Raw genomic sequence first — 16,611 nt, 5'->3', positions numbered from 1 at the left:
ACGGGGAGAATGTGCAAACGCCAACCACAGTCGCCTAAGGCTGGAATCGAACCCGGATCCCTGGCACTGTGAGGCAGCAGTGCTAACCACTGAGCCACCATGTCGCCCACTTGCTTTATTTTTAAACACTTTAAATAAATTAAATACATGATCAAGAATTTTCATGGTCTTTTGAGTAATTGGCTGCAAATTTTTCCATGTATTACATTTCTTACACTGGCAGCGAGAAATGGTTTTAATTATATGATAAATATAATGCAAAAAATGGCTTATAGGCATTTGGTTGGTGGGATTGCAATTCAATTAATAAACCTGCAATTGAAAGCTAGTTCTGGTTATAAACTCCGCCTTGTTCAATATCGTCCTTGAGGGTAGGAATGCTGCTGTTCGTAACCAGGCTGGGCTACATGTGAACAATTGGTATGGTCTGCCCTTGTAAACTACATTGTGCAAGGGCATTTAAGGGATGGACAGTAGATCCCAGCCTTTGCTAGGCATTGATGGCCACATCCTGTGAAAGAAGAACAAGAAAAAGCTGATCGTTGTTGATCTGTTTCCTAACTCTATTCCCCTACGATGGTCCCACAGTGAGAATGTTAATGAGAGCAGCGGTGTGGAAAATATCAGTGGCCAGCTCACTGGCCAGTCTGTAGCTTGCCCCTCAGCCATAAACCTCCGGGGGCAGGCTAGAAGGGCTCCTGGTGGGAATTGCTTGTGGGGCGGCACGGTGGCTCAGTGGTTAGCACTGCTGCCTCACAGCGCCAGGGTCCCAGGTTCAATTCCTGCCTCGGGAAATTGTCTGTGTGGAATTTGCACATTCTCCCTGTGTGGGTTTCCTCCGGGTGCTCCGGTTTCCTCCCACAGTCCAAAGATGTGCAGGTCAGGTGAATTGGCCATGCTAACTTGCCCATAGTGTTAGGTGCATTAGTCAGAGGGAAATGGGTCTGGGTGGGTTACTCTTCGGAGGGTCATTGTGGACTGATTGGGCTGAAGGGCCTGTTTCCACACTGTAGGGAATCTAAAAAATATCGGTACATTGCAGAGAAAAGCACTGAGCAAAATCCTTGGACACCAGATCAGAAATTGTGAAGATATTCATGAGTGGGCCAAGACCTTTAAATTAACTGGAGGTCTAGAAGCCATGTGTTGTAATCAGGATCTGGCCTCCCTTTCAATCCACCCTCTTCCAGATCTACAAGATTCCTGCACTCTTCCAACACTGAGCTCTTGCATATCTCCAATTTTTCACCTTCCCAATGGACCTTCTGCCAATGTCCTAAATTCTGGTTTTCCCTCTCCATCTCTTTATGTCTCTCTCCTATTTGTTTTATGCTGTTTAAACCTTTGAGAGTTCTAGTCCAGGATTCTCTGAAGATGAACTTGCAGGTTGAGTCAGTAGCTCGGAAGGCAAATGCAATGTTGGCATTTATTTTGAGAGAACTTGAACATAAAAGCAGGGGTGCACTTCTGAAGCTCTAGAAGGCTCTGGTTAGACCACATTTGGAGTATTATGCGCAGGTTTGGGCTCCATATCTCAGGAAGGATGTACTGGCCCTGGAGCGTGTTCAGAGGAGGTTCAGAGAATGGTCCCCGTAACGAAAAGCTGAACCTATGAGAAACATTTGAAGACTCTGTGTCTATACTATGGAGTTTAGAAGGATGGGGGGAATCTAACTGAAACTTACAGAATACTGATTGGCCTGGGCAGAGTGGATGTTAGGAAGATGTTTCCATTGGTAGGAGAGACTAGGACCCAAGGGCACAGCCTTGGAGTAAAGGGAAGACTTCTTAGAATGGAGATAAGGAGAAACTTCTTCAGCCAGAGAGTGGGGAAACTGGAATTCACTGCCACAGAAGGCTGTGGAGGGCAAGCCATTGAGCATATTTAAGACTGAGATGGATAGGTTCTTGATTTTCAAGGGGAGAAAGCGGGACAATGGTGTTGAGAAACGTAGCGGCCATGATTGAATGGCAGAGCAGACCTGATGGGCCGAATGGCTTACTTCTGCTCCTATGTCTTATGGTCTTAAACCCTCTCCCTTTGGTCAAACCTCTGATTACCGGTCCTAATGTCTTCATGGTGTCAAATTCAGTTTGACAATGCTCCTGTCGGGTGCTTTCGGACTTCCCTACTCTGTTTTCAGTGTTCCATGAATGTAAGTTGTTGTTATTCAATTTGACCACAGAATAGAGGACCCGAGCAGGTACAAAGCTAAAGATGTCAACAATGGCGAGTGATTCAGAAACAAAAACAGAATTTGCTGGAGAAACTCAGCAAGTCTGGCATCATCTATGGAGAAAGAAAGCAGAATCAATGGTTTGGGTCAATGATCCTTCTTTAGAACTAGGAAGTAGGGGTGTGGTAGGCTAAGTAGCCTTGAGTAGCTTCACTATTCTATGATTCCATGGTTGATCTACTTCAACATCATACTCCTGTGCCATCCCCTTATCCCAGGATACATTTTAATACTGTTGGATCCATTTTACACAGGCCGGATGATGTTTCATTTATTCTCTGACCGAGGACACAGCTAAACAATTTGTCAGAGGTGTCTGCTGCTTTTAATGACTGCATTATGCTTACAAGTGAGAGCGGGGTTGAAAAATGAAGCTTATGGCAATTTAAATAAGGGCTGAGAGATGGAAATTGCTCGTCGGCTTTGTCAATCCATTACAATCAGTAACCTTCCCAATGGGGATTGACTCTGGACTGTGATACAGCGTAGAGACTGAATCAATGAGAGGGAGGAAGAGTCATTTTGATCCTTTGAAACTGCACAGACATGAGTCAGTGACTAACCTGTGGTTCCATCATTCTTAATGAACATTTCTTTTTGATTGCATATTTTATTTCCATCATAACACCAGGTTTCATTAAGTGTAGGCACAAAATTGGCTGAACATCAAATTATGAAGCACCTTGATCCAACTTTCCAGTTTTGTGTTGGTTTTAAGGTATCTTAAAATTCACATGAAAACAAAATGCCGACATAAACGATCAGAAACCGTATTGCAAATGCATTCTTAACCAGCGTGTCAATAAGTGGCATTATGCCTCGCATATGTTCATGGAAGAATTAAACTCTAGTAGTAATGGAAGCAACATTTTTAGTAGACAATGTGCGCACATTTCCATATTTAAGGCAGACAGTGCCCTGCCTGTAACAACACACCAAAATAATACAATGGCATCATGTTGCCTGAATAGTTAATTCACTTTTAGGGAGAACAGAAAATGACTAGATTACTGTTCAAGAATGTTCAGAGCTATAGAAACAATTAGCTTTGTTAGCTAAATCCTGGGTTGGGACCTACACAACTTCTCCCTTGTACAGAATTATAAAACAATACAATGATAAAAATAAACATCTACTCCATTACCCACATCAGAGACAGCTCATCCTCTAATAACCTCTTAAATTTATCAATTAAAATGCCTTTACAGCTCCCAGCTGATAAGTGTACACCTCCTGGTATTCAACTAAATATTCATGATGGGCTCAGCTCTAACAACAAACCCTGGGAAAATTAACGGTGGAATTGCAAGAAGAGATGGCAAACACCTTCTTCCTAAGATGGCCTGTCAACTGATGCACTCCAGCACCAGTATCTGTTTCTTGGTCTGCCTGAGAGTGGTACACCGTACATCTCAGTTGCTTCCTCTTCTCCAAAGTTTGCCTTTTCCAAGAGCATTGTGCTTCCGGAAATGTATCACAACTTCGGACAAAGTCAGAAGTCACATGACACCAGGTGATAGTCCAATAGGTTTAGTTGGAATTGGGTGAAAATATCTTGGGTAGCTTGGGGACACCTTCCCCAACCTTTGTGCTGACAACCTCTGATAATATCAGAGCTTGAGACCCAGAGCTTCAACAAACCTGACTAATCATACATTACAGATCAATATGTTTGACTAGATTCTCAGAACGTTGACACATTTAATGCACTGCCATTAATGAGGAAACAGTCAGAGATCTCTCATGACTCACATCTTGAGAATTTACTTTCTTGCTTACTTTTGTTATTGGATTTTTCAAGAAAATAACATCTAAATTTTTCTGCATGAGTCATGAGTAAATGCAATTCTTTAGAAGTCCAGGCATGCAAATAAATCGCAAGCATTGGCAAAGTTGAAAAACCCAAATGCGTTGAGCAATGGAGAGGAAACAATGTGGACGTTGGCAGCAATGAAATGATATGTTGGCCTGGTTTATCTCCAAGTTGAGTTGACTCAGTGGACCATTCAAAAAAGGAGCTAGGACCTCAATATGGAAAGTCCACTTGCAGCTCCAGCAGTCTCACTTTTGCCAGCAGGGGACAGGAGCGGGATATGAACCTCCCAGGCATGAAACACAAGTCTGTTGGGTCATTTGAAATGGGTGCTGAGTTCAAACAGCCCCTCTGGGGTGGCACGTTGGCTCAGTGGTTAGCACTGCTACCTCACAGCACCCCGGTCCCAGGTTCGATTCTAACCTCAGGTGACTGTGTGGAGTGCACATTCTCCCCGTGTCTGCGTGGGTTTGCTCCGGTTTCTTCCCACAGACCAAAGATGTGCAGGTCAGGTGAATTGGCCAAGCTAAAGTGCCCATAGCATTAGGTGCATCAGTCAGAGGAAATGAGTCTGGAGGGGTTACTCTTCGGGGGGGTCAGTGTGGACTTGTTAGGCCGAAGGGCCTGTTTCCACACTGTAGGGAATCTAATCTAATCAAAAGCCTCAACCCAAAATATAGGAATCATAATTTTATGAAGGTGGCATAACTATTTGCAAAGGACAGATATGAAATCTGTTTTAAGTAATAAATAAAATAAAATACACTCGAAATAAAATACACTCTTCATTGAAAAAAAATCAGTCTGCAGCTACCATTTAGAGCAAAGAAAATGAGCAGTGCTCCTGGAATACACTGATTAACAATCTGCTGCAGCCTGGAAAGAAACACCAACCATTTGGTTTTGCAATTCCATTGTTAATATTTCCTAACATTTGTTATTATAGCTGAATGCTTGGCTCTGTTTCTAAAGGTCAGCAGGGTGACCTCTGGCGATGGCACGCTTGACTCCATCTCGTTTTTGTCACAACAAAATGAAAATAGGCAAATTGAATGGCAGATTTAAGAGGTCATTAAAGGATTAGCTACCCTTGATGCCAGTGTACTGATTATTTTTAACATCAGATTCACCACTTGAGATGATTAACTTGGGTCATAAATGATAGTGTATTATCAAGTGTGCTTACATGCAGTCTCTATTAGATCATTAAAAGTTTTTTAAAATTCAATTGCAGGCTGGGGCTGTTTTCCCTGGAGCGTCGGAGGCTGAGGGGTGACCTTATAGAAAATTATGAGGAGCATGGATAGGATAAAAGGCAAAGTCTTTTCCCTGGGATCGGGGAGTCTAGAACTAGAGGGCATTGATTTAGGGTGAGAGGGGAAAGATATAAAAGAGACCTAAGGGGCAACTTTATTCACACAGAGGGTGGGTGCGTGTATGGAATGAGCTGCCAGAGGATGTGGTGGAGGCTGGTACAATTACAACATTTAAGAGGCACTTGGATGGGTATATGAATAGGAAGGGTTTGGAGGGATATGGGCTGGGTTCTGGCAGGTGGGACTAGATTGGGTTGGGATATTTGGTCAGCAATGGACGGGTTGGACCGAAGGGTCTGTTTCCATGATGTACATCTCTATGACTCTATGACTGTATGCTGCCTCAGCTCTGTGCTGCCTCTCAACTCCCTCTGGCGATGGCACGCTTGACTCCATCTCGTTTTTGTCACAACAAAATTAAAATATGGCCGGTGGCGCCGACCCTTTTAAAGGAGACAGGTTTGTTGAAACAGGGGTTTCCCAATTCGTCCTCCCTGCCTCTTTGCCAGAGGTCCAGCCCATTATGAAAAAAAAAGTTAAAAACTTGCACAGCAAAAAAAATTACTTTGCTGTGAGTCTAAATAATACAAACGTAGAAAAAAATAATGACTTCAGAACGTGACCGAATGATTTCAAGGATTGGATTCAGATTTTTTGTAAAGAGCTCGTTCATGAAAAGTGGACATCACTGATTAAAATCCCCACAGTGTGACAGCAGGCCATTTGGCCCATCGAGATCACACTGACTCTCTAAAGAGCATTCCACCCATACCCATCCTTTTCCCTGCCATTGTTGAACCTTAATTCCCTGTGACCAGATGGGAAGAAGCCAGCATCATGAATTGTCACAGTCCACGTAGTGAACCTACACCAGTGCTGCTGGGAAAAGTTTCAGGATTTTGATTCCGTTGTCAGTGAAGGAGCTTTCACACCGTTTCAAGATAGGATGGTGTGTGGCTCGGAGAGGAGCCTTTAGATGGTCACGTTTCTGTGAATTTGCTGCCCCTGTCCTGCTAGGTGGGTGTGTTTGCCCATTTGGAGGCATTCTCAACGGAACTGTGCTGAGTTTGTATTATTTATTTTATAACTTATTCTGTATATTTATACAATCTGGGATTTTGCAGCCTAGTGATCTCTGTGACATGGTTTCACCCCTTCCCATTGGCAGGTTAAGTCCAACGCCACGTCAAGGTGATCTCAAGGCAGGTACAACAGTGATGTCAAGTAGCAGACAATCGCACTGAGCTATTCCCACCAGCAGAGAACAAGGAAGTTAAAAGCACTGAATCCCTTAATTTCTACTTCAACGTGTCAGGCAGTAGAGTAAATGTGTCTGATTGGACTAAGAAAGGAGCCAAAATGAAAGAGAAACAAATTTTCGGACTGGGGTGGACAAGGTCACAAGTCACACGCCGCCAGGTTATAGCCTAACAGCTTTATTTGAAATCACAAGCTTTCGGAGCGCTGTCCCTTTGTCAGATGTAATCACTTCATTTGAAGACTGTGAATATTTATTTATTAAAATGGGAAAATTCGATACTCCACATTTGGTTGACAGGACAAGTGAGTTGTTTGGCGGCAATCATGAAGTTTGTTCACCACTATAAACCAAGTTTCACCTCAGTGAGGAAGTAGTATTTTTCCAAGGGGTTTAACAGTGAGGCGGTCAGCATTAGGAATGGAAGTATTCATCAGGCCAAAGGTTTCCCATTGTTTGAGACCTGACATGAAGGGGTTGGGGGAAGAGGGAGTGGGTGTTGGGAACGGGAGTGGGGAAGGCGGCGCTGAGGAATTCTTAAACACTATACCTATTTGGAGAACCATAGGTAATAGCTTCTGGGTTACTGCCTTATTCTGTTTGCGTGCACATACCAGAAGTTACTGTCAGGTTCAATCAAGGACTGAGAGTGTCCTCTGACACTTTGGCTGTCAGTACCACTACAAAATCAGAGTACTGCTAATGGGTTACTGATGTTAAATCTGAACATAGAAAAGCTGCCCACTCATTGAATATGTCGTCAATTAGCTCCGAGACAGTTCATCGTGCTGGAAGCTATCCTTTTCGATAATGCAGGAGAAAGGAAGATTCTCAATGGTTACCAGCAGTGTTGTCTTTGCAAGCAATAAATTTATGATTCAAACAGGTCTGGCACTGGGAAGATATATTTGCTACAGTTTAGTAAACCTGATCAACGTCATAACAGCAGCTGAGGGCGAACAAGATAATGGCCAAGTGTAATTATTACTAGACTGTTAATTGAAAAACTCACATAAAGTTCTGGGGACTCAGGTTCAAATCCTAGCATGGCAGATGGTGGATTTTAATTCAACAAATATCTGGAATCGAGTATCTATACTTTCAAAAACGTGATGGATATAGAACTTAGGGTGAAAGGGATCAAAGGATATGCACGAAAGGCAAGAACAGGCCTTTAGACAATGAACGATTATCATAATGAATAGCACAGCAGCATTGAAAGGCAGAACATCCGTTTATTAGAGTTATAGAGATGTACAGCACGGAAACAGACCCTTGGGTCCAAGTTGACCAATTATCCCAACCCAATCTCGTCCCACCTGCCAGCACCCGGCCCATATCCCTCCAAACTCGTCCTATTCATATACCCATCCAGATGCCTTTTAAATGTTGTAATTGTACCAGCCTCCATCACTTCCTCTGGCAGCTCATTCCATATACGCACCACCCTCTATGTGAAATAGTTGCCCCTTAGGTCCTTTTTATATCTTTCCCCTCTCACCCTAAACCTATGCCCTCTAGTTCTGGACTCCCTGACCCCAGGTAAGAGACTTTTTCTATTTATCCTATCCATGCCCCTCATGATTTTATAGATCTCTATAAGGTCACCCCTCAGCCTCCGACGCTCCAGGGAAAACAGCCCCAGCCTATTCAGCCTCTCCCTGTAGCTGAATTCCCCCAACCCTGGCCACATCTTTGTAAATCTTTTCTGAACCCTTTCAAGTTTCACAACATTCTTCTGATAGGAAGGAGACCAGAATTACATGCAATATTCCAACAGTGGCCTAACCAATGTCATGCACCAACATGACCTCCCGACTCCTGTACTCAATATTCTGACCAATAAAGGAAAGCATACCAAATGCCTTCTTCACTATCCTATCTACCTGTGACTCTAACTTTTAAGGAGCTATGAACCTGCAGTCCAAGGTCTCTTTGTTCAGCAACACTCCCAGGACCTTACCATTAGTGTATAAGTCCTGCTAAATGCAGCACCTCACATTTATCTAAATTAAACTCCATCTGCCACTTCTCAGCCCATTGGCCCATCTGATCAAGATCCCGTTGTAATCTGAGGTAACCTTCTTCGCTGTCCACTACACCTCCAATTTTGGTGTCATCTGCAAACTTACTGACTATTGTAATGTGCATTTTAACAAAATAAAAATACATTGAGAAGTTTTAAAAGTCACCATACCACAGTGCCAAAAAGAATGACAGAAGTCACAAATAAGAAGAGAACAAAGTGGAAGCTCATCACATTTCAATAGACGACTCCTGGGTTCGGCGTAACAAGGGAAACGGGGCCAAGTCCAATACTCTGGGCCGAGACGAGACCTCAACATTAGGACTAGGCCTCGACACTGAGCCATTGGAAGACCTGTATGCACCATCCGAGGCAAGGATGAGACCTGCACGCCCGGCTACTGGAATACCCAGAAGCTGCTGAAAACCTCCACCATGGGACAAAACCTCCATGTAGGGAGAGGAACACCATTCCAGGCCTTCTCCGATCATCTATGAGTCTGGCATGTGTTCTTCAGAACTATGTTGTGAAGAAGACTCATCCTGGACATGAAACATTAACTCTGTTTTCTCTCCTCAGATGCTGCCAGACCTGCAGAGCTTTTCCAGCAATTTTGTGTTGGTTTTACAATGCTATCTGTACCAGATTCCAGCTGAGCACCCATTCCTGAAGCACAAACCCTAATTTCAATATTTGTGTCACGCAGGATGAGACAAAAAGGACATGGCTTGCGGAAGTCATTCATACCGTGATGGCACAAAGGTTTTAGCATGGAAACAGGCCCTTCGGCCCAACTAGTCCGTGCCATGCCGTTTCTGAAACTGGACTGGTCCCATTTTGCCTGCAGTTGGCCCATATCCCTCTAAGCCTTTCCTATCTGCGTACCGAATTTTAAAATGTTGTACATGTTTTGAAACCAAACATAAAGTCAGAGGCATTTTCCCAAACGTCCGACATTAAAAACCGAACAAGAAAAGAAAATGCTTACTATTCCGAGAAAATGACGTCAAGTTCAGGCCGAGGACAGATGCTATTCAAGAAAGCTTGGAATACTTCAGTTGTGAAATTTTCTTGTGGAATGGAGTCATTCTAGAGGCGAAAATGCAAACAAGAACATATTAACAACACTGGCAAACATTCCTTCTCAAAAAGAATTATTACACCTGCATTGTGGGTGATGTAGCAGATGAAACAGACACGTGTGACAATGACAGTGTGGCATTATCATCAGGGACAACTAATATTACAGGGAGAAATAATACTTCTGTAACTTTGATAATATCCTGTGACAACGTGACTGACAGTAAGAGTTAACTTGCCTGGCAGCTTCTCAGTGTCTCAGATAAGGTTCTTCTGGATTTAAGGAAGAGGAGCAGGAGTAAGCATTAGGGGCCCTCGGGCCTGTTCTGCCAGTCAGTGAGGTCATGGCTGATCTGATCTTGGCCTCAACTCTGCTTTCTAGCCTGGTTCTCATTACGCTTGACTTGCTTTCAGGTCAAAAATCTGTCTAATCCAGCCTTGAATGTATTCAAAGATCCAGCTGGCAGACAGAATTCTAAAAGCCATTTTGAGTACAGTTGGATGATTCATTAAATGATCTGTTGGCCCTTTCTCAGGACTCTGGAGTAGGTATTAGACAGTTGTTGATACTCACACAGCTGTCTCTCTTAGTGAGAGAGCAGCCCTATGGACTGGTAAGATTATGGCAACTTTGCCTTTTTACTCACTGTATTGTAACCAAATATGGGCCAATTTCTTCAGGACAGGAATGATGCTAGCTTGGAACAAATGGAAACTCTCAATGAATGACTGTGGGTTAAAGCCCCTGCCAGAGTTGGATTACATAACCACAGCTGATGCCTCAATATGATACTGTGATGTTGCTGTCATTTTAAATAGATTATTTTGTACAGGGTATTTTTTGAAGAGGGGTTGTAAAGGCAGAGGTGCTGACCTAGCTGAAGTAAATAGCTTAGGAGGCAACTAGGCTTTTTTTTAAACAGTTGGAACACTGGAAGGGGAATGGCCAACTTGCACATTGCTGGCTTTCCAGATTCTTTTAGATGTAGCAGTGAGAAGTTATTTTGGCTCCCAGAAAAGTTGGGGCTTATGTAGATGATTCGTAGCTGCTAATATCTCTTGATGTTGTTTCCTCCTGGATGGGAGAACTGCATGTAAGAATCTGTCAAGGTGTGTTTGTGGGATGTTACTATACTGGAACATTTAATTAGTAATAGTTACTGTATCTATTATTCAGTTAAGTTTTCCAATAGTTACATTATTCTAAATTCCTCCTCTTTTGTTTATATTTTAACAGCAGTGTGTTTTGCTTAACATTGAATAGTTTGACCAGTCGTATTACATTTGGAACACACACTTCACATCTATCTTTAAAATAAGTAAACATTAGTGTCTAGGCTACAATATTTCGAGGGGCTCTGGTCTGGTCCATAACATGAGGGAGTGCTGCATTGTCACTGACATTGATCCTTGACTCAATGACAGGTTAACAATCCCATTGGACTGAAACAGGATACTGTCAGGGTTTCATAACCTTTCCTAAGTATTGAACAGGTTAAATGGACCCAATGGCTGTGGCTACAGAAGCAAGAAGACTCACTGACTCACAGTGGCAATAGAATTGGGTCTGCAATGTTGTAGTTGAGAGTGAAGGTGAGATGGGAGAAAGTGAGGACTGCAGATGCTGGCGATCTGATGAAATCCTGATGAAGAGCTCATGCTCAAAATGTCAATTTTCCTGCTCCTCGGATGCTACCTGACCTGCTGCGCTTTTCCAGCACCACACTCTCGACTGTGAGGGTGAGATGTCAGAGAATGAAAGATCAGTGACAAGATTCCACAGAAGAAGGCCCAGAGTTGTGGTTGCAGTTAACAGCTTGGATAAAACTTCCACTGATCTCATCAACAAGATGTTGGATCAGTCAGAATTTTGGATGTTGGGGGTGTCTGCTTAGTTTCCGATGGAGCTTAATCAGAGGGGGGTGGAGGGTAGGATTGGAGGGAATGGGATGAGGGCAATTATTAGAGTACTCAGTGTGTACTAGGTGATGGCTTAGTGAGACTTTTAATCCAGAAGCCCAGGTAATGTTCTGGGAACCTAAGTTCAAATCCTGCCATAGCAGATGGTGGATTTTGAATTCAATAAAAATCTGGAATTAAAAGTCTAATGAGGACCATGAAACCGTTGTCAATTGTCAGGAGAATCCCATCTGGTTCACTGATGTTCTTTAGGCTCTCAACTGCTCTCTGGGCGAAGAGGCACGGGCAAGAAATGCTGGTCTAAAAATGAATGGGGCAGAAAGAAAAGCAAGGACTAATTGGAGTAGAGATGCTAGTGACTGGAGAGGAAGGAGTGAGTTCAGAGGAAAGGAGGAGGGCCTCATTGGAGATTGAGGGTCCTGATGAAGCACGAGGATGGCCGAGAGTCTTTCGGCCTGACCTCAGTGACTCCCGGCTGGATGCAAGAAGGAGGTGTGAAGATATTTGCTGAGACCTCTCCTTGTGGAGCTTAGCGGGCTCCAAACAGGTCAAGCAAAACCGGTAGTTGGCGGTTCCGTTCCAAAACCGGCATGATAATGAGACTCATATTCTCATTGCCATGTTTAAAGCTGCAGGCCACGTTGTGAAACGGATTTGGGTTTCTCATCCGCTTCTCGTTTTAATTAAAGGGACGGGTTAGAGCTGAGAAAGAGGACCTGGGCTGAATCGTGTTTGATTTTTAAGCTAAGTGCCACGTTCACGGTGTCCCATGGAGGGTTCCTCTACGTAAGGTTTTCTCACACTATCACGGCGTTTCAGTAAGTAGTCACCCTGCCTCTCTGCGGTTTCTCTCCTCCAATACCAGCTGGATTTGAGGCTGGAAGAGCTCATCACCACTGGGGAAATCCAGCAGTGGTGAATTATTCAGGTACGGAGTGTGGCAGAATGGGCACAAGAGGCACCATAGGGGTGGGATAACGGTGGGAGTTTGGGGCTGATACAATAAGAGCTTCTGGGAAAGAATGGTAGCCATGATGTGGAAGTGCCGGTCTCGGACTGAGGTGAACATGGGCAGAAGTCACATGTTTATTTGAAGACGGGTTTATGTGAAATCGCAAGCTTTCAGAGCACTGCCCCTTCGTCAGGTGATTTGAAGCTGAAGATGTCACCTGACAAAGGAGCAGCGCTCTGAAAGCCTGTGATTTTAAATAAACCTGTCAGACTATAACCCAGTGTCATGTGACTTCTGACTTCATAGAAAGAAGACCTCCATTAAACTCACTTTGCCAAAAAAAAATGTTAAGGTTCCATTCTTCCATTTGATGCCTGGTACTTGGTTGGAAAATGAAGCTAATTACTCCTGACATGGAACTAGATTTTGGTGGACAACTCACGCGATTCTCCCAGATTTCTCACCATGGCATGCTTCATTCAGGGACCAATTACTGGAAACAATGGCCTAGTGCAATTAATCCAGAGACCCAGGTGATGTCCCACAGACCCAGGTGATGTCCCACGGATCTAGATAATGTCTCAGAGACCCAGGGGGGTAATGTCCCAGGAATCCAGATAATGCCCCAGAGACCCAGGTAATGTCCCAGTGATCAAGGTAATGCCCCAGAGACCCAGGTAATGTCCCAGTGATCAAGGTAATGCCCCAGAGACCCAGGTAATGTCCCAGTGATCAAGGTAATGTCCTAGAGACCCAGGTAATGTTCCACGGATCCAGGTGATGTCCCAGGGATCTAGGTAATGTCCCAGAGACCCAGATAATGTCCCAGGAATCCAGGTTATGTCCCAGGAATCCAGATAATGTCTCAGATACCCAGGTAATGTCCCAGGGATCTAGGTCATGTCTCAGAGACCCAGGTAATTCCCAGGGATCCAGGTAATGTCCCAGGAATCCAGGTAATATCCCAGGGATCCAGATAATGTCCCAGAAACACAGGTAATGTCCCAGGGATCCAGGTTCAAATCCTGTTATGGAAGATGGTGGAATTTGAACTTAATAAAAATCTGGAATTAAGAGTCTAAATGATGACCATCAATCCACCGTTGTTTGTCAGGAAAAACCCACTGATGTCCTTTCAGGAAAGAATCTGCCATCCTTACCTGGTCGGGCCTACGTGTGACTGTAGACCCACAGCAATGTGGTTGACTCTTTACTGTCCCCTGGATGGGAAATAAATGCTGGCCTAGCGAGTGACACCTTCGTCCCATGAGTGAATGAGGAAAAATATAACTCAGCCCCTTTGTTTCCAACAACCCAGAATTGGACAAAAACCATCCATTTTCTTTCTGTTAAAAGTCCCCTCCATTTTGAATCCCGACAGCAGGGAAACAGACCATTCTGCCCATCGGGTCCACGCCATCCCTCTGAAGACCATCTCCCTAGCTAGGCCCACTCCCCTACCCTTGCAGCCCAACATTTCCCATGGCCAATCCACTGAGCCTGCAGACCCACGAACACTACAGGCAATTTAGCATGGCCAAACCACCTAACCAGCACATCTTTGGGACTGTGGGAGGAAACCTACACAGACATGGGGAGAATATATAAACGCCACACGGAGAGTCACCCAAGGCTGGAATCAAACCCAGGCCCCTGGCACTGTGAGGCCGCAGTGCCAGCCACTGAGCCGCTGTGCCACCTTTCAACAACCCTGCTCAGACTAGTCAGTAGTGTCAGTATTTATGATAACAAAGGAGGCACTTTTGAATATTTCTGAGTGATATGATCCAACTTGGATTTTGTTTTTATTCTGATAACTTTATTCCTTTTTCTCTGCCCAAGTATTATACTCTGGAGGTGGCATGTGCCTTATGTTATACAACAGCTTCACGAAGGCAGCACACAGAGACTGATAAAATAAGAAAAACCAAAAAAAAGCTACTTTTCTTTGTTATTCACAGCACAGACAGACTTCCAAGGAGTAACACAATACGATGTTTCAAATTATTATTCAAGCCTATGCAGTTTGCGCTCACAATGTACCAAAGCTTCACAGCAACGTAGCAATTATTTTGCTATGAAAACCAATGATAACAAGATGCTCCATGCCAAAACTACTCTCGCATGTTTATTTATGCTATTCCTGGATTTGAGTCGCTTATGATAAAGAGGTCTGCATTTTGGCAGCTCAGTACGGTCCTGTGAAATTCCAAGGTATCCGCATTAATGCATCACTGCCAACAATCCGTCAAGGGCTCTAACTTTTCCCGGCCACTCTAATAAGATCTATGCACAAAACTACCTGCAGCTCATGCAGATGAGCCTTTATTTTCTGCTCACCCTCCAAAGTCCTTGTTCATTGTTTTGAAGGCACTAGAGTGCTGTGAAATACTATTTCAGATGTCAGGCAAAAGAAATGATGTAGTCCGGGCAAAATCACATTACGTCCCTTCCCCAGATCTAAGCTTTTTTTTGCACAAGGTCATACTTCTGAATCCCATTGAGAACGTCTTTCAGTAAAATGTTTCCAGGCTGAATAAAGAACATCTGGCTCAAAGGAAAAGAAACATCACGGTAGAAGGTACTGAACGTGCTGCCTCTTCTGGAAGCAGCGTCCCAAATTATAGAGACCTACAGCAGGGAAACACAACCTTCAGTCCAACCCGTCTGCGCTGACCATGTATCCTAGACTGAACTCGTCCCATTGATCTGCAAGAACAAATTTACAGAAGCAGACATTTCTGGCAAAACTCTGCAGGTCTGTCAGCATCTGTGGGAAGAAGGCAGGGTTAACGTTTTCAGTCCGTTGACTCTTCATCAGAACTCGAAACTTCACCGGATCCAAATTGTTAACTCTGCTTTCTCTCTCCACAGTTGCTGCCAGACCTGCTGAGTTTCGCCAGTAATTTCTGCTTTTGTTTCAGATTTTCAGCATCTGCAAGTCTGTATTTTCTTAACAAGTCTGTTGAGCTTCTAACGAGCTTTATCATAACAATACAAATTTAATGTTCTCGATTCTTGGCACTAAGGATTATCAAGTCGCCATGATCTCATTGAATGGTGGACCAAACTCGATGGGCTGAATGGCCTATTTCTGTTTTTGAGATTTATGGTCTGTGTTCTTATGGGTGGAATTTGCACTTAATGAAAATCTGGAATTAAGAGTCTAAATGCTGACCATGCATCCACGGTTGTTTGTCAGGAAAAACCCACTGATGTCCTTTCAGAAAAGAATCTGTCATCCTTACCCTGTGTGGCCTACATGTGATTCCAGACCCACAGCAATGTGGTTGACTCTTCACTGTCCTAGGCTTGGCCTACTTCTTTCGAGCATGTCTGAAAAATTATGCTGACAACTAATACAGAGTTATCAGGCTCTCTGGCAGTGTAGCACCCTTGTATGTATTGCAATCTATGTGTGTTAATAATACACATTCTTCACAGACTGATAGAACAGAGAGACAGGGTGGTTAAAAAGGTACTTGGCACACTTGCCTTCACTGCTCTGTCCTTTGAGTATAGGAGTTAGGAAGTCATGTTGAGGTTGTACAAGTCACTGATAAGGCCCCTTCTGGAATACTGTGTCCAGTTCTGGTCACTCAGTTATAGAAAGGATATTATTAAGCTGTAGAGGTTCAGAAGACATTTACCAGGATGTTGCCGGGTATGGCAGGTTTGAGTTATAAAGAAAGGCTGGGATTTTTTTCACTAGGAGGTTGAGAGGCGACCTTATAGAAACTTATAAAATAATGAGGGGTATGGAAAGAGTTAATTGTAGATATCTTTTCCCTAAGGTGGGGGATTTCAAAACTAGCAGGCACATTTTGAGGTGAGAGGAGGGAGATTTAAAAAAGACATGATGGGCAATTTTTTTATACAGAGAGTGGTTCATGTGTGGAATGAACTTCCTGAGGAAGTAGTGGATGTTGGGTACAGTTACAATGTTTAGAAGCTATTTGGATAAGTACATGAATAGGAAAAGTTTGGAGGGATATGGACTAGGAGCAGG

General features: G+C 43.7%; 1 protein-coding gene across 2 annotated transcripts in view; it reads right to left on the bottom strand.

The window, feature by feature from the left end:
- The window catches only part of plcb1 (phospholipase C beta 1), an 867,193-nt gene that overhangs the window by 307,895 nt on the left and 542,687 nt on the right, over positions 1 to 16,611 (bottom strand). For both annotated transcript variants that reach the window (XM_043696584.2, XM_043696585.2), the window contains exon 8: positions 9,639 to 9,739. In XM_043696584.2, coding sequence (XP_043552519.1) covers positions 9,639 to 9,739 — 101 coding nt within the window. The remainder of the gene's footprint in view (positions 1 to 9,638; positions 9,740 to 16,611) is intronic.

This window comes from Chiloscyllium plagiosum, unplaced genomic scaffold (assembly GCF_037043375.1).
Source record: "Chiloscyllium plagiosum isolate Xiang-an unplaced genomic scaffold, Cpla_swu_hap1 HiC_scaffold_10, whole genome shotgun sequence".
NCBI lineage: Eukaryota > Metazoa > Chordata > Chondrichthyes > Orectolobiformes > Hemiscylliidae > Chiloscyllium > Chiloscyllium plagiosum.
Note: the sequence above shows the minus strand (reverse complement) of the source record. Positions and strands in the feature narration are given on the sequence as shown.